At 38.5% G+C, this 24,826-nt stretch overlaps 1 protein-coding gene across 1 annotated transcript; it reads left to right on the top strand.

The window, feature by feature from the left end:
- The first annotated feature begins 4,107 nt into the window (after nucleotides 1-4,107).
- On the top strand, nucleotides 4,108-24,616 carry hapstr1b (HUWE1 associated protein modifying stress responses b). Its single transcript, XM_061984208.1, has 4 exons — nucleotides 4,108-4,844; nucleotides 15,652-15,732; nucleotides 15,796-16,071; nucleotides 24,232-24,616. The coding sequence occupies exons 1-4, from the start codon at nucleotides 4,649-4,651 to the stop codon at nucleotides 24,468-24,470; spliced, it is 792 nt and encodes a 263-aa protein (XP_061840192.1). The 5' UTR covers nucleotides 4,108-4,648; the 3' UTR covers nucleotides 24,471-24,616.
- Nucleotides 24,617-24,826: the final 210 nt, after the last annotated feature.

The raw sequence follows: 24,826 nt of genomic DNA, 5'->3' as shown, positions 1-24,826 counted from the left end.
TAAGCAAACAAAGGCTCCTAATTAGTCTGCTGACGTATGCAGTAACATATTGTGTCATCAACGTTGTATCAATGTCTTTTGACTGCTGGGTTGGAAGTACCATATTTTTCAGACCGTAAGGCGCACCGCATTATCAAATCAAATAAAACTTCATTTGTAAAGCACTTTTGAGGATTTTGGGGAAAATGCCACCTTTGAGGCGTTACCACACTGGAGAATAACTAAAATGTACACCATTTAAAACAATAGTATAAAACATATGTACAAATAAAATATATATAATATAGATATTACATTAATAAGTTGATAAAAACATAACATTGAGAGAATAATAGTAGCAATATTTAAAATTATGATGGAAAACCACACAAAAAAATAATAAAAAAACATTAAGAGTTTAAGGTGATCCGTAAAAAGCCTGAATAAAAAGGTGTGTCTTTAGCCTATTTTTTTTTATTTCAACACCTCACCGTGGGTCTTTGCACTCGTATTTGGTAAAGCTAAAGGTCCAGTCCGAGAGGACCTCAGAATCCGCTAGGGTTGATACGGTAAAAGCAGGTCAGATAGATAAGAAAGCGCAAGCCCATTAAGAAATTTAAAAAATAATAATAGAACTTTAAAATCGACCCTGAAGTGGACGGGGACTTTAAAACTGGTGTAATGTGCTCCCGCCCTTTGGTCCTCGTCCTGAGTTTTGTAATAATTGTAGACTTCTGATATACTTTTTGGGAAGAACAGAAAGCAGGGCATTACTAAACGACAGAAAACAAAAGCATGCATTGGCACCTCCGTGTTGGCCCGAGAAAGAAAAGTTCCTCCTTTTTATAAGGCGCTGAACGAGTCTATTCTCATACAAAAGACACACCTGATTATAAGGCGCATTAAATGGATTATCTTATTTTTTTGTGTAATGTTTTTAATTCTTAATGAAACAAGTTTTGGTCTTGCTTGCTTACTTGCTAGCGTCCTTTATTGAGCAGGCAACACTCTGCAGTCTACGCTTATCTATTATGTGTGACTGCCATCTACTGGTCACACTTATCATCACACCTTGTAACACATAAAACCAGTCAGTAAGCACCACCAGAATTAATCCATACATTAGGCGCATGTGTTATAAGGCGCACTGTCAATTTTTGAGAAAATAAAAAGGATTTTGAGTGCGCCTTATAGTCCAAAAATATGGTACATGAAAGAGTGAAAACATTACTGAAAATTACAACCATGTGAATAAATACATTTATCATTAAATACCTTGTCAGTGTGTTTGTCAAAAGTGTAAATTGACGTCAAAATGTGCTGTTGTTTTTTAGCACTGCACCAACAACACAAACTACTTTGTATATTTTTGAGATGGCATTAAGGCTCTTTGATGTGAACCGGATCATGCAGAGCCATTGAAAAGACTGGCTTGTTTTTATAGTCCTTTTTTTAAAAATGTAGATCAGATTAATTTAGATTTACACAAATATTACAGTATTGATAGGAGTTATTCAGAAATAATGGAAATAATTGTATTTATATGTTATTTTGCTGTATTTTTACTGTGTTTATATAAGTACAAAACCCAAAACCAGTGAAGTTGGCGCGTTGTGTAAATCGCAAATAAAAACAGAATACAATCATTTGCAAATCCTTTTCAACCTATATTCAATTGAATAGACTGCAAAGACAAGATACTTAACGTTCGAACTGGAAAACGTTGTTATTTTTTTGCAAATATTAGCTCATTTGGAATTTGATGCCTGCAACATGTTTCAAAAAAGCTGGCACAAATGGCAAAAAAGACTGAGAAAGTTGAGGAATGCTCATCAAACACTTATTTGGAACATCCCACAGGTGTACAGGTTAATTGGGAGCAGGCGGGTGCCATGATTGGCTATAAAAGTAGCTTCCATGAAATGCTCAGTCATTCACAAACAAGGATGAGGCAAGGGTCACCACTTTGTAAAAACATCCGTGAGCAAATTGTCAAACAGTTTAAGAACAACATTTCTCAACGAGCTATTAAAAGGAATTTAGGGATTTCACCATCTACGGTCCGTAATATCATCAAAAGTTTCAAAATCTGAAGAAATCACTCAATATTACAGACCTTGGATCCCTCAGGTGTACTGCGTCAAAAAGCGACATCAGTGTGTAAAGGATATCACCACATGGGCTCAGGAACACTTTAGAAAACCACTGTCAGTAACTACAGTCGCTACATCTGGAAGTGCATGTTAAAACTCTACTATGCAAAGAGAAAGTCATTTATCAACAACACCCAGAAACGCCGCCGGCTTCGCTGGGCCCGAGCTCATCTAAGATGGACTGATACAAAGTGGAAAAATGTTCTGTGGTCTGACGAGTCCACATTTTAAATTGTTTTGGGAAACTGTGGACGTCGTGTCCTCCGCAACAAAGAGGAAAAGAACCAATGCGGATTGTTTTAGGCGCAAAGTTCAAAAGCAGGCATCTGTGATGGTACTTTTTTGCAATGTGTTGCTACCATTAAATTCTAAGTTAATGATTATTTGCAAAAAAAATTCAGTTTCCCAGTTCGAACATTAAATATCTTGTCTTTGCAGTCTATTCAATTGAATATAAGTTGAAAAGGATTTGCAAATCATTGTATTCTGTTTTTATTTACGAATTACAACGTGCCGACTTCACTGGTTTTGGGGTTTGTATATATATATTTTTTGTCATACCAGCACACATAAGATGGCATGAAATGAGTACTTAATGAACCAGATTTAGCCCGACGACGCCTATATATAAGATGCCTATAGGGCAGGGCCGACATCCGGGCAACTGAGCTACATACGGGTTCTTCGAGCCATAGCAACCTGACTGGCGTTGAAAACAAACCGTCGCCATTACTCTTTAACCTGTCGACCTGCGCTGATTAAACCCGTCATTCTGCCTCCAAAATACCAAAAAACTGTGTTGTTTTTGGTTGTGCAAACCACAACTGGAAACAGGGAAAACAAAGGTCGTATTTTGTTCTGCCAAAGCGTGCTAAAAGCCCACAGAGACGAGACAAATGGCTCGCAGCTTTACACCGGGAAAACGAGGACGGTTCTCACTGGAGTCCCCCAAAATCCCGGGTCGTGTGTTCGGATCACTTCGTTTCTGGTAAATATAAGGAACAAAAATCCACCTTCTTAACCACAACTTGGCTATACCGTCCATGCTAATGTTGAACCCGTTGAATTTTTACTGAATAACGTTCGACAGCTGAAGTTGTTGTTGTTGCACAACAATAACATACGGTATAAAGGCTATTTCCAGTAATTCAGCAAATAATAAATCATAATACTGAACTGAATTTGAATGAGCTCTCTACAGATATAATAAATATACAGATACTGGTAGCCACCGTGTCATCCTTATTATCATTTATCAACATACCTTGGGTGATTTAACAATTTTTATGTGATTTATTCGTTATATAACAACCGAAGCTAACAACCGACCTGGTGCGCTTTTGTAGTAGACATAAAGATTTCCAAATTCCATGTCCGGCCATTGTGTAGGATTATCAGTCCACGCATCTGCTGGAAGGCGGTAAGGGCAGTCGTTTAATCCAACTACAGAACATTTTAACTCGTATCTTAACCTAGCCTCACTGGAAAGACTATTTACATAATCATACGCCATTTAGAACAGTTTAAAATGCCGTGAAACCTCGTTAAATGCCTTTCCTGTCAATGCTGTGTTCGCTGTGAGCTGGTTTGTTTTCAACGAATTCAATATGGCGACCGGTTGCTAGGGGATTGGCAGGCGGAAGTGACGTAGGTCCGCCCTCGCCTATTGCCAAAAGCATAAAGTAGTACAACGGAAGTTATAATGCGGAAGTGTAAGTGACGTTTCCAGATATTAAATTATTTTTTTTAAAGCATTTTTTTTTTTAATTTAATGTTTATGTCAGTGTTTTTCTGCTGGCGTGTTTACTGTCAGTCGATTTATTTTTGCGGTAAAAAAAAAAAAGAAAAAAAAAAAGTGGATCCAGAGACAACACGTAACTCCTGACGTCACTGCCATTAAAGCCTTTTTAATAAAGGCACTCTTATCGTGGCTGTACTTGCCGAAACAGCGAATTGTGAGCTGCTAGAAATGATGGTGTACAACTAACCTGGCGAAGAAAGACACATTTCCACCAACAGAGCCGAGTGGCGTGCTTTTGTAATATCACGTTACAGCCACGAAAGCACCGTTTCACGGCCAGTCCGCCCCCTGCTGGACACAATACTGCAAGACAGGGTTAAAAAAAAAAGAAAAAAGGAAAGCCTTTGGGGGGGGCGGGACCAATGTTGTTTTGCTAATGTTTGTCACCGCTGTCCAATCAGATTTCGCGTTCGGCCCCGAGCGCCATGCTGAGATGTCGTTCTAGCCAATCGCCTTCCAGGACAGACCCGAGGCGGGCGGGGCGAGGCAGAGAAATTCTTGTGTTGTCATCTCGTCGAGTTGCGGAGCTCGACGGTGTGTGTGTACAGGGCGGAATAGCCGACACACACAATGCGACTCTAGCGGCGATTGGGTTGCTTTTTATCCGCTCCACAACCTACAGCGCGCCGGACAAAGAACGTTTGGGCGAGCCGCGCGGACCGAGGCACCGTACATTTCAAGGCGGAGGCTAAAGCGGGCTAACGCCTTATTAGCTATGGAGGAACGGAAGGAGGAGGGAGAAGCCGAGATCCAGGGGCACGGCCCTGAGCACTGGTTCTCCAAGTGGGAACGACAGTGCCTGGCCGCGTCCGAGCAGAGCGAGCCGGGCGACGAGGAGACGGAGCAGAACCAACAGAAGCTGTGGCACCTCTTCCAGAACTCTGCCACCGCGGTGGCGCAGCTCTACAAAGGTGAGGAGCGGGGGAGAGTGACAGCGGAGGTTAGCTTAGCTTAGCTTCAAGCTAATCCTTGCGGCTAACTGGACGGGCAGACACAAAGGGCACCCGGCTAACGCAAGCTAGCGGCTTTACCCGTGTTTAGCTGCACGCTGGCCCCGTGTCGAACCGCAGCGATGTCGTCTTTATCGTCCTGTTCGAGTGCATCTTGTGGTTAAACCGTCCGCTTTGTTGCAACCTTCGTTTGGTTCCGTGGGATCGTGTTGTGTCGCCTACTGGAAGTTAGCTCAGTGCTAATGCTAACTAGCTTCCAACCGGCCATAGCCTCCGACTTTTAAAGTGCAACATTAATCATAAATACACACCGGTATTTGAGTCGAAAGTAGGCCTGGGCCGATAACATTTTGTTTCCCTAAATATCTTTATTGAAACTAAATTAGTAGGGGTGTAACGGTTCGTTTTTTCGTTTTAACACGATTCAGGGACAATATTAATTTTTTTAGAACGATCCGAATCGATTCAGTAACTTTTTAACACTAAAAAAATTAACCATTGTGACTGTGAAATAAATAGTGGATACCGGACACTACATGTAAAGTTTACTAGAATAGAATAGAATTTTATTTGTCATTACAGTGAACAGGTTCAAAGAACAACGAAATTGGAGCAGATTCCCTAAAGTGCACACATAATAATCTAGTAATATAATAGTAAAAAAAGAAGATGTATCTATATATATGTATACATCCACACACATGCATATATATATATATATACACACACATATTTATACACGCATAACATTATTGCACATTATAGTCCGAAAAAATAAAAAGACATGACGGACACATTGTACTCACTCAGGCCTGTTAAATGCTACTATATTGGTGTAAAGGTACTATAATGGTACTATATTGCGGTTCTTTCTTATAAGCGAATTATGAATAAATGAATTATTGATACTAACAAGCAAGTAAATAACAATGACCAACGCATTCACATCTTATTTGAATGAAGCTCTACCAATCCTTTAGGTTGAAATAACAAGAGAAAAAATGTTCTGCTCATTTTAACAGTAGATTTACCTTTTGCTTTTCTTTTGCAACATAAATAAAATACAATTATAATATCAAAAATTAATACCTTCAGGTTGAATGCACAGATGTACTTGAGAAATGAAGTGCAGCCAAATCTTTTCAGGTTAAATTAATGCTGGTTTGACCTGCCGCTACTCTTATTTTAATAAACACGGAACGCCATAAAGACAGCAGACAAGTTTTGGCGACACATGGACCAAATGTGTTGTAATGGTGTGATGTCGTCTTTATCGTCCTGTTCGAACGCACCTTGTGGTTAAACCGTCCGCTTTGTTGCAACCTTCGTTTGGTTCCGTGGGATCGTGTTGTGTCGCCTACTGGAAGTTAGCTCAGTGCTAATGCTAACTAGCTTCCAACCGGCCATAGCCTCCGACTTTTAAAGTGCAACATTAATCATAAATACACACCGGTATTTGAGTCGAAAGTAGGCCTGGGCCGATAACATTTTGTTTCCCTAAATATCTTTATTGAAACTAAATTAGTAGGGGTGTAACGGTTCGTTTTTTCGTTTTAACACGATTCAGGGACAATATTAATTTTTTTAGAACGATCCGAATCGATTCAGTAACTTTTTAACACTAAAAAAATTAACCATTGTGACTGTGAAATAAATAGTGGATACCGGACACTACATGTAAAGTTTACTAGAATAGAATAGAATTTTATTTGTCATTACAGTGAACAGGTTCAAAGAACAACGAAATTGGAGCAGATTCCCTAAAGTGCACACATAATAATCTAGTAATATAATAGTAAAAAAAGATGTATCTATATATATGTATATATCTACACACATGCATATATATATATATATATATATATATACACACATATTTATACACGCATAACATTATTGCACATTATAGTCCGAAAAAATAAAAAGACATGACGGACACATTGTACTCACTCAGGCCTGTTAAATGCTACTATATTGGTGTAAAGGTGCTATAATGGTACTATATTGCGGTTCTTTCTTATAAGTGAATTATGAATAAATGAATTATTGATACTAACAAGCAAGTAAATAACAATGACCAACGCATTCACATCTTATTTGAATGAAGCTCTACCAATCCTTTAGGTTGAAATAACAAGAGAAAAAATGTTCTGCTCATTTTAACAGTAGATTTACCTTTTGCTTTTCTTTTGCAACATAAATAAAATACAATTATAATATCAAAAATTAATACCTTCAGGTTGAATGCACAGATGTACTTGAGAAATGAAGTGCAGCTAAATCTTTTCAGGTTAAATTAATGCTGGTTTGACCTGCCGCTACTCTTATTTTAATAAACACGGAACGCCATAAAGACAGCAGACAAGTTTTGGCGACACATGGACCAAATGTGTTGTAATGGTGTGATGTCGTCTTTATCGTCCTGTTCGAGTGCATCTTGTGGTTAAACCGTCCGCTTTGTTGCAACCTTCGTTTGGTTCCGTGGGATCGTGTTGTGTCGCCTACTGGAAGTTAGCTCAGTGCTAATGCTAACTAGCTTCCAACCGGCCATAGCCTCCGACTTTTAAAGTGCAACATTAATCATAAATACACACCGGTATTTGAGTCGAAAGTAGGCCTGGGCCGATAACATTTTGTTTCCCTAAATATCTTTATTGAAACTAAATTAGTAGGGGTGTAACGGTTCGTTTTTTCGTTTTAACACGATTCAGGGACAATATTAATTTTTTTAGAACGATCCGAATCGATTCAGTAACTTTTTAACACTAAAAAAATGAACCATTGTGACTGTGAAATAAATAGTGGATACCGGACACTACATGTAAAGTTTACTAGAATAGAATAGAATTTTATTTGTCATTACAGTGAACAGGTTCAGATTCCCTAAAGTGCACACATAATAATCTAGTAATATAATAGTAAAAAAAGAAGATGTATCTATATATATGTATATATCCACACACATGTATATATATATATATATATATATATATATATATACACACATATTTATACACGCATAACATTATTGCACATTATAGTCCGAAAAAATAAAAAGACATGACGGACACATTGTACTCACTCAGGCCTGTTAAATGCTACTATATTGGTGTAAAGGTACTATAATGGTACTATATTGCGGTTCTTTCTTATAAGCGAATTATGAATAAATGAATTATTGATACTAACAAGCAAGTAAATAACAATGACCAACGCATTCACATTTTATTTGAATGAAGCTCTACCAATCCTTTAGGTTGAAATAACAAGAGAAAAAATGTTCTGCTCATTTCAACAGTAGATTTACCTTTTGCTTTTCTTTTGCAACATAAATAAAATACAATTATAATATCAAAAATTAATACCTTCAGGTTGAATGCACAGATGTACTTGAGAAATGAAGTGCAGCCAAATCTTTTCAGGTTAAATTAATGCTGGTTTGACCTGCCGCTACTCTTATTTTAATAAACACGGAACGCCATAAAGACAGCAGACAAGTTTTGGCGACACATGGACCAAATGTGTTGTAATGGTGTGATGTCGTCTTTATCGTCCTGTTCGAACGCACCTTGTGGTTAAACCGTCCGCTTTGTTACAACCTTCGTTTGGTTCCGTGGGATCGTGTTGTGTCGCCTACTGGAAGTTAGCTCAGTGCTAATGCTAACTAGCTTCCAACCGGCCATAGCCTCCGACTTTTAAAGTGCAACATTAATCATAAATACACACCGGTATTTGAGTCGAAAGTAGGCCTGGGCCGATAACATTTTGTTTCCCTAAATATCTTTATTGAAACTAAATTAGTAGGGGTGTAACGGTTGGTTTTTTCGTTTTAACACGATTCAGGGACAGTATTAATTTTTTTAGAACGATCCGAATCGATTCAGTAACTTTTTAACACTAAAAAAATTAACCATTGTGACTGTGAAATAAATAGTGGATACCGGACACTACATGTAAAGTTTACTAGAATAGAATAGAATTTTACTTGTCATTACAGTGAACAGGTTCAAAGAACAACGAAATTGGAGCAGATTCCCTAAAGTGCACACATAATAATCTAGTAATATAATAGTAAAAAAAGAAGATGTATCTATATATATGTATATATCCACACACATGCATATATATATATATATATATATATACACACATATTTATACACGCATAACATTATTGCACATTATAGTCCGAAAAAATAAAAAGACATGACGGACACATTGTACTCACTCAGGCCTGTTAAATGCTACTATATTGGTGTAAAGGTACTATAATGGTACTATATTGCGGTTCTTTCTTATAAGCGAATTATGAATAAATGAATTATTGATACTAACAAGCAAGTAAATAACAATGACCAACGCATTCACATTTTATTTGAATGAAGCTCTACCAATCCTTTAGGTTGAAATAACAAGAGAAAAAATGTTCTGCTCATTTTAACAGCAGATTTACCTTTTGCTTTTCTTTTGCAACATAAATAAAATACAATTATAATATCAAAAATTAATACCTTCAGGTTGAATGCACAGATGTACTTGAGAAATGAAGTGCAGCCCGGGGGTGCGACTTATACTCTGGAGCGACTTGTGTGAAATTATTAACACATTACCGTAAAATTTCAAATAATATTATTTAGCTCATTCACGTAAGAGACTAGACGTATAAGATTTCATCGGATTTAGCGATTAGGAGTGACAGATTGTTTGGTAAACGTATAGCATGTTCTATATGTTATAGTTATTTGAATGACTCTTACCATAATATGTTACGTTAACATACCAGGTCTCAGTTGGTTATTTATGCCTCATATAACGTACACTTATTCAGCCTGTTGTTCACTATTCTTTCTTTATTTTAAATTGCCTTTCAAATGTCTATTCTTGGTGTTGGGTTTTATCAAATAAATTTCCCCCAAAAATGCGATTTATACTCCAGTGCGACTTATGTTTTTTCCTTCTTTCGACTTATACTCCGAAAAATACGGTATATATCCACACACATCCATATATGTATGTATATATATATATACATATACACGCATAACATTATTGCACATTATAGTCCGAAAAAATAAAAAGACATGACACATGAGGACATGACGGACACATTGTGCTCACTAAGACCTGTTTAATGCTACTATATTGGTATAATGGCACTATATTGCTGTTAATTCTTGTAAGTGAATTATGAATGGATGAATTATTGATAGTAACAAGCAAGTAAATAACAATGGCCACCACATTCACATATTATTTGAATGAAGTACAACCAACCCTTTAGGTTGAAATAACAAGAGGACAAATGTTCAGCTCATTTCCAACATTCAAGACCTTGTCAATAAAGGTACTGTAACCAACATTTTAACAGTAGATGTACCTTTTGCTTTTGTTTTTCAACATAAATAAAATAACATTTTGATATCAAAAATAAATATCTTCAGGTTGAATAAACAGATGTACTTGAGAAATTAAGTGCAGCCAAATCTTTTCAGGTTAAATTAATGCTGGTTTGACCTGACGCTACTCTTATTTTAATATACACGGAACGCCATAAAGACAGCAGACAAGTTTTGGCAACACATGGACCAAATGTGTAGTAATGTTGTGATGTCGTCTTTATCGTCCTGTTCGAACGCATCTTGTGGTTAAACCATCCGCTTTGTTACAACCTTCATTTGGTTCCTACTGGAAGTTAGCTCAGTGCTAATGCTAGCTGTAGCTTCCTACTGGTCACAGCCTCTGACTTTAAAAGTGCAACATTAATCATAACTACACACCGGTATTTGAGGCGAAATTAGGCCTGGGCCTGTAACACATTTTTTCCCATAAATATCTTTATGAAACTAAATTAGTAGGGGTGTAACGATTCGTTTTGTAGTTTTTAACACGATTCAGGGACACAATTAATTTTTTAGAACGATCCGAATCGATTCAGTGAGTTGAAATCGATTCAGTAACTTTTTAACAGTAACAAAATGAACCATTGTGACTGAGAAATAAATAGTGTATACCGGACACTGCATGTAAAGTTTACTAGAATAGAATAGAGTTTTATTTGTCATTATTACAGTGAACAGGTTCAAAGAACAACGAAATTGGAGCAGATCCCCTAAGGTGCATACACAATAATTTAGTAATATAATAGTAATAGTAATATAATTGTAAAAAGAAAGAAGATATGTATCTGTATATATGTATATATCCACACACATGCATATATCCATACATATGCATATATATACATATGCACGCATAACATTATTGCACATTATAGTCCGAAAAAATAAAAAGACATGACTCATGAGGACATGACGGACACATTGTGAGACCAAATTAATAGCGGTGTAACGATTATTTTTTTCGTTTTAACACAATTCAGGGACAATATTATTTTATTTTTTTAGAACGATCTGAATCGATTCAGTAACTTTTTAACACTAAAAAATTAACCATTGTGACTGAGAAATAGTGTATACCGGACACTGCTTGTCAAGTTTACTATATTGCTGTTCCTTCTTGTAAGATAATTATGAATAAATTAATTATTGATACTAACGAGCAAGTAAATAACAATGGCCAACACATTCACATCTTATTTGAATGAACCAAACCCTTTAGGTTGAAATAACAAGAGGAAAAATGTTCAGCTCATTTTCAATAAAGGTACTGTAACCAACATTTTAACAGTAGATTTACCTTTTGCTTTAATTTTTCAACATAAAAAAATATAATTTTAATATCAAAAATAAATATCTTCAGGTTGAATGAACAACCTGAGAAATTAAGTGCGACCAAATCTTTTCAGGTTAAATTAATGGTGGTTTGACCTGCCGCTACTCTTTATTTAATAAACACGGAACGCCATAAAGACAGTGGACAAGTTTCGGCGATACATGGACCAAATTGTGTAGTAATGAAGTGCGACCACTTTTTCAGTCATAAATAACGTTTACTTTGTCGATAACACGAATATACTGTGAGTGTTTATTACATCGTTTTTAACCTTCCGTCTCAAGCAGGTCAGTCGGCAACTTGGCTCCGCTGTCGCTTTCTTTATTTCCGTTGCAACCTTTGGAGTTTAAAGTTAAGTTCTGGCTGTATATTGTATTTGTTTTGGCTTTTGCAATCGTGCTGTGGCTGAAAGGTTTTGTGTTGTAATTTATGATATTGACTTTCGGCGTCTGCATTTGGTATGACCTTTATCGACCACTATCCACCATTTTTGTTTCAACATCTTTTTTAATAAAAGTGCTAAACTTCATATAAAGTCTGTCGTTCTTAAATCCAATGTTTTTTTTTTCTAGTATCGATAAAATCGATACATTGCCTTTTTAAATATATGTTGGATCAATACCTATCACTTCTAAGGCCAACTCGTCGAGCACAGATCGATATATTTGAAATTTAGGAATATAAATCGATCTATTGATGCATCAATCAGTCGTTACACCCCTACGAATTACCCACCGATGTAATGATCATACATAATAATAACGCGAGTATACACTTTTAAATGCAGTAAACTTGTGCGACTCGTATATTTTAACATTGTGCGGTAGAAAATGGATGGATGGATGGATTTGAATGTAAACTTTCAAATCTCCAAGTTAAGTAAAACTAGTAAAAATAAAATCTACTCACTTAGCAAAATGTTGCCCTTGAATAAAAATCACAACCAAAAGCAATCAAATAGGTTCTGTCTCTGTTAAGGAGGGGGTGAGGGACCCTCAAATATACACAACCAAAACAATAACTAAAATGGCTAAATAAAGTTATTGTGACCAAATTATCACGGTTATCATTATTATCGTGGTATTGTTGAACATGATCAAAAACTAATAAATAGCCACACAATAGATGTTTTTGGTAGAGCAAACGTCAAATATTGCTGTGGCTTTTTTAGAGCCATATTATTTTTATTTGTTTGTTCAAATATGTTTAACTTCTGTTTTAATTTGCAAACGTTTCAGAATGTTTTTTTTAAGTAAATGCAAATTGGATGATCAGTTTGTTTCACTTCCGGTGGCGAACGGACGGACATCCGTCTGTTTCGACTCAACACGGTGGAGTTTATATCAATTACTTTGTGCGAAGACAGCACAGCCTTTGTTTATTGTGACTACTGTATCTTAGTTGCTCAGACAGCAATGTATTTATACAAGTTTTTATTGGGAAAATATGTTATTATCTCTTGTTTTCATGTTAGCATTCAGGCGAGCGAGCAATACAACGCTGGTCAGCCCATAACTTTATCAAAGTGCAGTTATCAATCACGATTTTTCGATTATTTTGATTAAATACGTTAATACTATCCGCCGGGAGTAATACAGTGGTTATACTGTGAAACGCCTGCAGCTGCTGAGACTGACGCAAAAGAATGGCAGCTCTTGTAACCCGTAACAACACATGCGTATGGCGATTATGGAGGCCAGCAAACTTATCGAGTTAAATTTCATTTATCGTTTCAGTTAATTGACTTATGGAATATTGGCCCGGGTCTTGTCGAAATAGAGTTAAAGACAAATAAATCTTGATCTTATTCCGCTACGTACACTTTACTTTGCACTGAGATGCTAAACTAAAGCTACTCAGCAGTCAAATTAAGAAGTCAACTAGTTAGTGACTAGACATATTTGGATCTGGTGACGTGCACATGTCGCCCCGCAAAAAAAGCCAACGTCCATCGAAGACCATTGTTCATCTGTTGCAGTGATTCTCTTGTTAGGGAGTTGGATTTAAAACATGAGGAAGACATGTATTCAGAATGCAGGCTATCGCAGCAGCACCTTACATCACCACTGTGGTATGTTGTTTTGAAATAGTTGCCCCTGCTGCTGCTGCTGCCGCTGTAGTCATTCGCCGTCCTGTATCGACTGCTGAAAATGGCTTCCCAAGATGATTCTGCACCCGAGTGTGGACAAACATGATACACCTCCAGTCAAGAAGCGTGTGAAAACATCTGCCAACTAAGCAGCCCGCCAGCTGTATTGTGGTCAAACGTAATACACGTCTCGGAGCAGATTAAATGTCAGGATTTATCTCTAGATTGAAACCTTGTACCGCGACGCTGTTGAACACCAGATGTTTGTTTGTCTCTGTAACGCTGTGCCTCGACAGTAGGTCAAGGCTGCGCTCATTTTCTCCACACAATAACAAGAACATGGGCCGGATTCTTTTGAAAAGACTGAGTTTGATTGACGCCGTCAGAGAAGAATCAAATGGCTATGTCATGTAGATCTGCAACAATTAAGCGATTTGAATCACTACATTTGAGTTTAAAAAAAGCTTTGGTTTATATTCAGTTGCTTCGATGATTCGTTTGAGTGTAACTGATTAAAATGTAAAATGTGAAACACATAAAATGTTTAACAAGTTGAATAAAGGGTAAATGGTAATAGAAGTTAATTCAATGTAAAATAATTAAGAAGATAAAAGAAGAAATATAAAAGGTAAAAGAAGATACGAATGTAAATTAAACAAAATACAAGGTAAACAGTAAATAAAAGGTAAAATGGATAGTAAATAAAAGGCAGATTAAAGATAAAATAGGTACTATAAAAGATACAATAGGTTATAAGTTAAAAATATATATAATTCAAGGGCAAATAAGTTAAATAGAAGGTAAAATAAGGTCAAGAAACGATAAAAGAAGGAATGTAAAAAGAAAAGGTAGAAGACGGTAAGAAAAGCAAAATAAAAATACCGTGTATATACAAGGAAGGAGTATAGAAGGTAAAATAAGATAAAACAAGGTAAACGACAGTCAAAGAAGGTCAATAAAAGATAAAAGAAGGTAAATAGACAGTAATATAAGTGAATTAAAGGCAAAATAGGGTAGGAATATAGATGTTAAAATAATTGATAAAAAGGTCAAATGAGATTAAATAGAACATAAATGGAAAGTAAAAGTAGTAAATAAAAGGTAAAATAAGTAATATAGAAAAGTAAAATATGTGAAAGACTGAATATAGTAACTAAAATAAGATAGAACACGGTAAAAGAGGGTCAAAAAAGTAAAAAAATGAATATAGAATATAAATAAGAGGTAAAATAAGTAGAAGGTAAAATGGATATAGACGGTTAAGGAAGATAATGAAGGTTACGGCAAGTACAAATACATTTTTAGAACTATTTTTCCTAAAATTTGCATTGAGGCTATCAAGTGTTTTATCGGATAATATAATGAATCAAAAAAACTAATCGATATATTACTCAATTACTAAGATAATTGTTAGCTGCAGCCCCAATTCCATGCACAGTTTGTATGTTTTATACTCCCAAATTTCCTTTAAAATCTAGTGGCATAGCTCTTCACTGAATTATTTGTTGTCAAAAGGAGACAAAAAAAAATCATTAACTCTTGGCCAAAGTAAACGCAGTACGTTTCCACAAAAATGGCAGTTTGAAATGTAGAAAAGCTTAAAATGGAGTCTGATGCCAGGCTAGTAGATGGCGATGTCACTTTGTAGAGGAACTTGTATCCAAAAGCTAACTTTGAATACAAAGTAGGGATTTATTAAAGTGTTGCAAGTCATGTGACTCAACTGGACACATGAGCAGCAACTGTGTTCCACCCCTGAACTCCCAACTACAACTAGTTCACTTTGCGGCCTGTTTTCAGGCCCCAGAATGCAGCCTTCACCCTAAAAGACAGCACTTGTGCTTTTGTTTTGAGTGAAAATTGTCTAAAGTAAAAGGTCCATAAGGCAGTGAGATATGTTTGTCAAAAACAAGTGTCACTAATAGCCCAGTGTGCATGTGATCCATAGACCGAGAATGTCAGCAACAAGGCCTTTCTCTCTGGGTGCCCTTCCAGAACGCAGCCACCGCAGTCACCAACATGTATAAAGGTACGTGCACACGGCTTTCTTCCTAAAAGTGTTCTGGGCGTCAAGAGAACTTTCTTTGTTCAGAGAGTATGGAGGCCCGCCAGCGCAGCTACGACCTGGGGATCCAGATTGGCTACCAGCGTAGGAACAAGGACGTCATAGCCTGGGTCAAGAAGCGCCGGAGAACCATCCGGCGGGAGGACCTCATTAGCTTCCTGTGCGGGAAGATCCCTCCTCCGCGGACGGCCCGTGCCCCGACCCGAGGTGCCATGGTCGCCGCCAGCCGGCCGCCGCCGCCCGAGACCGGCAGCTCTGTGGAGACCGACCTGCAGCCCTTCAGGGAGGCCATAGCACTGCACGGTCAGTACTGAACTCGGCAATACGGTTTGCTCATGCAAGCCAAAAAGGAGAATAGCAGAACTCCATCACTAAACATTCAGACTTTGGACTCACACTTTCATAGCCATTCTTGATTTTTCACTGAGAAAGAAAGTAAAATATGACATACTTCCCTCTCATTGTGAAGTTATTGAACTATTTTATAAATTACTAGGGTAGTTTAGAGGTTCCCACGAGACTGCAACGTATCTGTGGCATTGGGTTGCATAATTGGTCATGACACACAATTCTTGAGTTTGTTTATGGACGGGAAAAACTGGTGGTTTTGGTGTGTCATAAGAAAAGTGTAACTTGAGGCTGGGCCATATGGCAAAAAAAAGATGATACATTTTTTCATATCATCCGATCTCAATTAATATCACAATTTGTTTAGTTTTTTTTTAATTAAAGGCAGATTGTTCCCGTGCAGGATTATATCGAGTGCCGTTGTTTCCCTACTGTTAACTACTGCTCTATCCTGTAACAGACATTTCTGCCATGTTTTATGGAGGTGCTATATGCTAACACAGGCCTCAAATTTTAACTTTTTAAGGTCAAGGCAAGTGTTGCCTTAAAGGAGGACTCATATTTTACATTGATATGTACATGTAGATTAGGGATGTCCCGATCCGATATTTGGATCGGATCGGCCGCCGATATTTGCAAAAAAATGCGTATCGGCAAGGCATGGGAAAATGCCGATCCAGATCCAGTTTAAAAAAACCAACTCCGGTCCGTGTTTTCCAACGCACCGATTTAAATAATACATTCCACTTTTCTGCTGCTCCCCAATTTCCGTTCCGCATTTTCCAGCACACCTTCAACACATCCACAGGTCTGTGGAATCTCACGCAGTTGCTTTTAGCTGCTGGCATTACACGACAGGCTCTTCTCACTCTTTCCTGTGTCTCCCTCTCACAGACAACAAGCGCACCTTCTTACACATGTCACATACTGTTACATCATACGTCACATACGTATACGCCCTTTCCCAGCAGAGAGGTAGCAGCATGGCTAACGTTAGCTGTGATGCTAGCGGAGCCGTGCGAGCAACCTTCTCTCTAAGGTGCGCGCCTGTGCAATTGCGCACTGCTCAAGCGTCCTCTGCGCACGGCAAATCTATGCCACGCACAAAATCAAATAAAAAAATAAGCGCATAACAATTTTCGACACACGGACACGCCAGAGAAAACAGTTTTCGTCATCATTGTTCAAATATTGTAACGTCTGTCGAGACGCTTATCTCCATTCGGTGCCACACGTCCACACCATCAAAATGCCGAGGCAAACATTTCCACATCAACACCGTATGAAAAAAATAGTGATTTTTTTAGTTGTGATTTCTTTCTCTGCGTGAAAGTTTAAAAGTAGCATATATTAATGCAGTATGAACAAGAATGTTTTAATGTAGACACATAGAATCATCATACTGCTGTGATTATATGCATCAAGTGTTCATTCAAGGCTAAGGCAAAATATCGAGATATATATCGTGTATCGCAATATGGCCTTAAAATATCGCAATATTAAAAAAGGCCATATCGCCCAGCCCTAGTTCAATTATGCCATTTTTGTTTGTCATGTATAATTTTGTCTATTTTGTGTTTATCCTTGAATAAACAGGTCCGTTTCTTGTTACCAACCATTGTGTATTATTCAAACTCACCTATTTCAACTGGCTAGTTGTTATCAAGGTTACTAAAACCCTTTTCAACATGATTCTGACAACTAAGTAGGCTAAATAACTTTAATACATGCTCGGATAGGCCAGTATCGGTCAGTATCGGTATCGGATCGGAAGTGCAAAAACCTGGATCGGGACATCCCTAATGTAGATGCTGTATCGGGACAGACCCATTGAGAGTTGAGCATAAATATGTCATAGGAATTAACTATACACAATAAAACATTAACAAAATGCTGTGTCACATGAATGATTTTTGAAGTAATACATTTGTGACATGAAAAAAACACAAGTAATGTAAAAAAAAAAAGAAACATGTTTGCGTTTTGATATCAAAATAAAACGCAAAGCTGTTTGGCTAATGAAGATGAAGTCTAATAAACAAGCTTTGTTCTTCTCCAACGCCTCCTTGTGGTTCAGTACAACAGTTTGGCAAACAAAAATATAGAGTGATACCTCGCACATCGAATACTAAATCTTCACAGCCTTCGTTCAGTTCGATGAGATGACAAAACATTTAAGCCAGTATTGATGTTATTTGAACACTGATACAGTTTGCAGTTAAATAAAGGACCAGTGAACATCCCAGTAAACAAAGTAAAGACTTTATAAGTTGTGACAACGTTCTCGACACGTTTCCTCACCTCATTAACTCTGTCACAGCTGAAGGACGCTGTATTGAGAAAATAAAAGCAACATCAAATAGTTTTCTCCTTCGCTGTATACTTTAAGTGTCTCCAATATTTTCCACACCAGTCTCCTTTTAAACACAGCAGTATGCTCTTAAGCGCCCGCCGGGAAGCGAGGGAAAATGACGGTAAACCAAGCGCTTGGCTCCGTTTACTCCGAGGGGAAATCTCCCGAGCAAAGTCCGTGTAGCTTGTCCGCCATGATTATCAAGCCAAACGACGCTAGTGCCCATGCGCCTGACTGTGTTGCCTAAAATGCATTAATAAATGACGTGTTTTTGGTAATTACAAAAATTAGACGGTAATACTAAACCGTCTGGAATTTTATCGCGAATTATCATTATACCGTTTACCGTTACATCCCTAGTCCATTAACAAGTAAAAAGTCAAGGGCTGTCACGGCATGTTCTTGCCGCAGATGTTGGTACATTTTTAGGGCATTACGACAAATGACAAGGGGTTAAATTCAAGCCCTGCTAACAGTGGACAACTGTCATTTTGTTCATATATACTGTATATTTGTGTTTACTATAGGTGCAAATCTTGCAGCAATCCCACGCTGCGGTCCGTATACCTGGTTTTAGGAGCACAGCGTTGCTTCTTTTTCGGTACGTTTTGCGGGGGTAAAGAGAACAACTTATCCGTCTTAAAGTTATTTAGTTTTTTTCATCACCAACATTCTACAGTAAACAAAGTATTAGTGGTGTAGTGAATACTATAAAGACTTAGATTTCAAGTGAACATTTACTCAACAACACTTTGAAATGGTAAATTATTATTCGTATTCTTTAATTACTTGTATACATCAGTGCTTCGGCAAAGGGCAAGCGGTCACCCATATTGTGGAGTTTTTTTTTAAACCCAACTACAGTAGTTTTTATTTGATAAAAGTACATTTAAGTATAGTTTGAATTTAGGAACTATAAAATAACATGTACAAACTAGGGATGTCCGATAATATCGGACCGCCGATATTATCGGCCGATAAATGCTTTACAATGTAATATCGGAAATGATCGTATCGGTTTCAAAATTATCGGTATCAGTTTCAAAAAGTAAAATTTATGACTTTTTAAAACGCCGCTGTCCTGCCTTTGCGTGCCGGCCCAGTCACTTAATATCTAAGGATTTTCAAACACACACACAAGTAAAGCATACTTGGTCAACAGCCATACAGGTCACACTGAGGGTGGCCTTATAAACAACTTTAACACTGATACAAATATGCGCCACACTGTGAACCCACACCAAACAAGAATGACAAACACGTTTCGGGAGAACATCCGGACAACATAAATACAACAGAACAAATACCCAGAACCCCTTGCAGCACTAACTCTTCCGGAACACTACAATATACACCCCCCGCCCCCACCTCAACCTCCTCATGCTCTCTCAGGGAGAGCATGTCCCAAATTCCAAGCTGCTGTTTTGAGGCATGTTAAAAAAAATAATGCACTTTGTGACTTCAATAATGAATATGGCAGTGCCATGTTGGCATTTTTTTGATTTATTTTGGAAAACCAGCGGGGCATCACAACAAAATTAGGCATAATAATGTGTTAATTCCACGACCGTATATATCGGTATCGGTTGATGTCGGTAATTAAGAGTTGGACAATATCGGATATCGGCAAAAAAGCCATTATCGGACATCTCTAATAAAAATGCATTTTCCTGATTAAATTAGTGTGTTTATTCTCCCAGTCGTGACCAATACAGTATGGTTCAGTCTCAAAGACATGTGAGTGCCTGCGAGTCCGCACTCAGGGCAGGATTACTGCACACCACAACGTGAAAGGTCCAATCAGTGAGACTAAATTGTGTCACCTTCTAAATGTTGTGTTTTAACTTCTATGCTAGTGTTAGTCATATTTTTTTATTTTCTTCTTCTGGGCTTTGTGAGGGGGAAGAGGCACAACGCTGTTTGAACATTAATAGTATCGTGACGAGCCTGAGTTTCGCGACAGTGGGCAGTAACGGTCGTGCGCACACAGACGCAAACTTGTTCACACAAACACAGACACACACAGGATCACGGTCAATAAAGAGTGATTGTTCCGTGCAGGACTATACCAAGCGTTGTTGCCTCCCTACAGTTTACTACTGCGGTAACTTCTAATAGACTTTTCTGCCATGATTGATTGAGGAAATGTGCTAACAGATAATCACCGTGATCGAACTGGAATTAATAACGATCATATAATTGCCCGGCCCTGCTTTAGGTGCAGTTTTTGAACCGTAATTAGTGGTGGTTAAGGATGGGTACCGAATTTGGAACCTTTTATAGACACAGACTGAATTCCGTCGGTACTACCAGGTATTGATTCACGTAAAATCAAACGGTGCCATATTTCGATACTTTTTGTTGCACGTCACGCTATGTCCGGTTGATGATTAAACACCGGCTCAATCAGTCGAGCAGCACTCAGGGCGGACTCTGCCAAACCCCTCTGAGCAATGTTGCAGTTTTCAACACCACCAAAGCAAGTGTGCTTGGTAGAAAACCATGGAACAAGGCTCCACTCATCCTAATTGCCTTAGTTTGATGCCAATTTACTAGAGTTGTCCAATAATGGCTTTTTTCCGATATTGTCCAACTCTTAATTACCAATTCCGATATCAACAGATACCGATGTATATATATACAGGCGTGGAATTAACACATTATTATGTCTAATTTTGTTGTGATGCCCCGCTGGATGCATTAAACAATGTAACTTTACCATGAATTGATTAAAGTGGACCCCGACTTAAACAAGTTGAAAAACTTATTCGGGTGTTACCGTTTAGTGGTCAATTGTACGGAATATGTACTGTACTGTGCAATCTACTAATACAAGTTTCAATCAATCAATCAAAAACAAGGTTTTCCAAAATAAGAGAACAACTTCAACTCCAGTTATGGAAAAAAAATGCCAATATGGCACTGCCATATTTATTATTGAAGTCACAAAGTGCATCATTTTTTTTAACATACCTCAAAATTCGGGACATGCTCTCCCTGAGATAATCCTGATACCCACTACAACTATGGGAAATACTATACTTTGACTTTCACGAAGTGCTTTTTTTTTTTTAACATGCCTCAAAGCAACAGCTACAAAAACAATGAAGGCACACAGCTTCAGTCCAGAGTATACTAGAGCATACTTGCCAACCTTGAGACCTCCAAATTCGGGCTATGGGGGGGAGGGAGGTTTGGTGGTAGCGGGGGGTGTATATTGTAGCGTCCTGGAAGAGTTAGTGCTGCAAGGGTTTCTGGGTATTTGTTCTGTTGTGTTTATGTTGTCTTACGGTGTGGATGTTCTCCCGAAATGTGTCATTCTTGTTTGGTGTGGGTTCACAGTGTGGCGCATATTTGTTACAGTGTTAAAGTTGTTTATACGGCCACCCTCAATGTGACCTGTATGGCTGTTGACCAAGAATGCCTTACATTCACTTGTGTGAGTGAAAAGGCGGAGATATTTCTAACAGACTAAACCTTTTAAGGTTTATTGGTGCTCTGTACTTCTCCCTACGTCCGTGTACACAGCGGCGTTTTAAAAAGTCATAAATTTAACTTTTTGAAACCGATACCAATAATTTTAGATATTACATGTTAAAGCAGTTCGATATTATCGGACATCTCTAGTACTGATCAATTTAAAACCGATACGGCCCCAATGTCGGTTTCATTTTGTGCACACAGACACTTCTTTTTTAACTCGCACAAACAATTTACAAGCGTTCATAATGTTTCTTGGCTATGTTTTGAAATGATACGATGACGTGCGTTCATAATGCGCTATAAAGTCATTTTTGTGTTGTGTGTTCTGTTAAAAAGCAAGCTTCCATTGCCAAGTACTAGGGCTGTGCGATAAAACGATTGCAATATATACCGCAAAAGCTAAAAGGTTGCTGTCCACGCATGTGGCCACTAAGCCTTTAGAGGTTTTAAGACATGGCGAGTGAGCCAGCAGAGAACATCCAGTGTTTTAGCTTCTTCCAAATCACTAATCCTCGCCTCCATGGCGACAAATAAAGTAAGTTTCTTACAAGTATCATCTCTGGAGGACGAGGAAGAGCTAAACATGCTTCACTACACACCGTAGGAGGATGAGATAGCTCACCGGCGTCCCCACTAACAAAAGCTAAAGCACCTGAATGTAAACAAATGCCATGGGTGGATCTACTCCTGACATCCACTGTAATGATACCAAGTACAAGAGCGTATCTAGTCGATACTACTATTATTACATCGATATTTTTTTATCGTCATTTTCCTTTTTTAAAATCTATATTATATTTCTAAACTCAGGAAATATGTCCCTGGACACATGAGGACTTTGAATATGACCAATGTATGATCCTGTAACCACTTGGTATCGGATCGATACCTAAATCTGTGGTATCATCCAAAACTAATGTAAAGTATCTAAAAAAAATAGTAGTAGACAGAATATGTTGGAACGCAAAATAAGCAGATATTAACAGTAAATGAACAAGTAGATTTAATAATACATTTTTACAGCTTGTCCCTCATAATTTTGACAAAATAGAATATCGATGACACAATATGTTATTGCATATGTCAGCAGACTATTTAGGATTCTTTGTTTGTTTACTTACTACTAAAAGACAAGTTGTCTAGTATGTTCACTATTCTATTTAAGGACAAAATTGTTCTTCGATTGCAATAAGAAACATATGTTTAACGTATCATAAGATTTTTTGTTCAAATAAAGCCAACAATGCCATTTTTTTGCAGTCCCCTTTTATTTAGAATAGCATCGTAATACATTTTGGTACCGGTACCAAGGTATTGGTATCTGGACAACCCTACATTTGACACACCTAGAAGCAGAGCTAGCTGCTGTGCTAAGTCGCTAACAGAAGTGACAATAGGTATCCGATATTGTCCAACACTTAATTACCGATTCCGATATCAACCGATACCGATATACACAGTCGTGGAATTAACACATTATTATGCCTACCGGTAATTTTGTTGTGCTGCCCCGCTGGATGCATTAAACAATGTAACAAGGTTTTCTAAAATAAATCAACTCAAGTTATGGAAAAAAATGCCAACATGGCACTGCCATATTTATTATTGAAGTCACAAAGTGCATTATTTTTTTTAACATGCCTCAAAACAGCAGCTTGGAATTTGAGACATGCTCTCCCTGAGAGAGCATGAGGAGGTTGGGGTGGGGGGGGGGTTGGAGGGGTTGTATATTGTAGCGTCCCGAAAGAGTTAGTGCTGCAAGGGGTTCTGGGTATTTGTTCTGTTGTGTTTATGTTTTGTTACGGTGCGGATGTTCTCCCGAAATGTGTTTGTCATTCTTGTTTGGTGTGGGTTCACAGTGTGCCGCATATTTGTAACAGTGTTAAAGTTGTTTATACGGCCACCCTCAGTGTGACCTGTATGGCTGTTGACCAAGTGGCATTCGCTTATGTGTGTGTAAAAGCCGCATATATTATGCGACTGGCTCGGCACGCTGTTTGTATGGAGGAAAAGCGGACGTGACGACAGGTTGTAGAGGAAGCTAAAGGCAGTGCCTTTAAGGCACGACCCCAATACTGTTGTGCGGGTGGAAATCGGGAGAAAGGTTGCCCCAGGAGATTTTCGGGAGAGGCACTGAAATTCGGGGCCATATCTGTACGCAGTTGGAACAAGCTACACAGACGGTCCCATCATAAGGTGTTTGTTTTTGTACCACATTGGCGTAAACTGAACCGTGCCTGACTCTAGTCTTGTTCTTCCACCACCCTTCCCCTCTGCAGGCCTCAGCGGCGCCATGGCCAGCATCTCCGTCCGCTCCGGCCCGCCCGGCTCGCCCACCCACCCCGCGCAGTCCCTGGGCCGGCGCAGGAACGGCCTCCACGACGTGGACCTCAACACCTTCATCGCCGAGGAGATGGCGCTACACCTGGATTCCACTGCCAACCGCAAGCGGGGCCCCGCCCCCTGCAGTGACGTCATCACAGACTCGCCCACTCATAAACGTAACCGGATGCTCTGAGCTCCCCTTTCCCTCGCCCGCCCCGCCCCCCGCCCCGAGTGGCCCACTTGCTGGACAGCCGATGAGAACTGAACCTTGGCCCCGCCACCAAAGCGCCATCCTAGCTGCATTGCTACGTGTAATAAAAAGTGAAATATTACAACACACTTTTTCCTCTCCTCCTGTATTTTGTTGCTCCACAGTTTCTACTTCCGCTTCGCTGTGAGCAAGCCTGGCCATCTTTAAACCGCACTTTCATTTCTTTTTACCGCCATATTTCTTTCTTCCCCAAGAGCCCTCCAACGTTATCCGGCGGCGTTCTGCCAACATCACGGTGGCCTTTGCCTTTCCAAGGCGGCCGCTGCAGTTACATTACA

Source organism: Nerophis lumbriciformis, linkage group LG25 (assembly GCF_033978685.3).
Source record: "Nerophis lumbriciformis linkage group LG25, RoL_Nlum_v2.1, whole genome shotgun sequence".
NCBI classification, from domain to species: domain Eukaryota; kingdom Metazoa; phylum Chordata; class Actinopteri; order Syngnathiformes; family Syngnathidae; genus Nerophis; species Nerophis lumbriciformis.
Note: the sequence above shows the minus strand (reverse complement) of the source record. Positions and strands in the feature narration are given on the sequence as shown.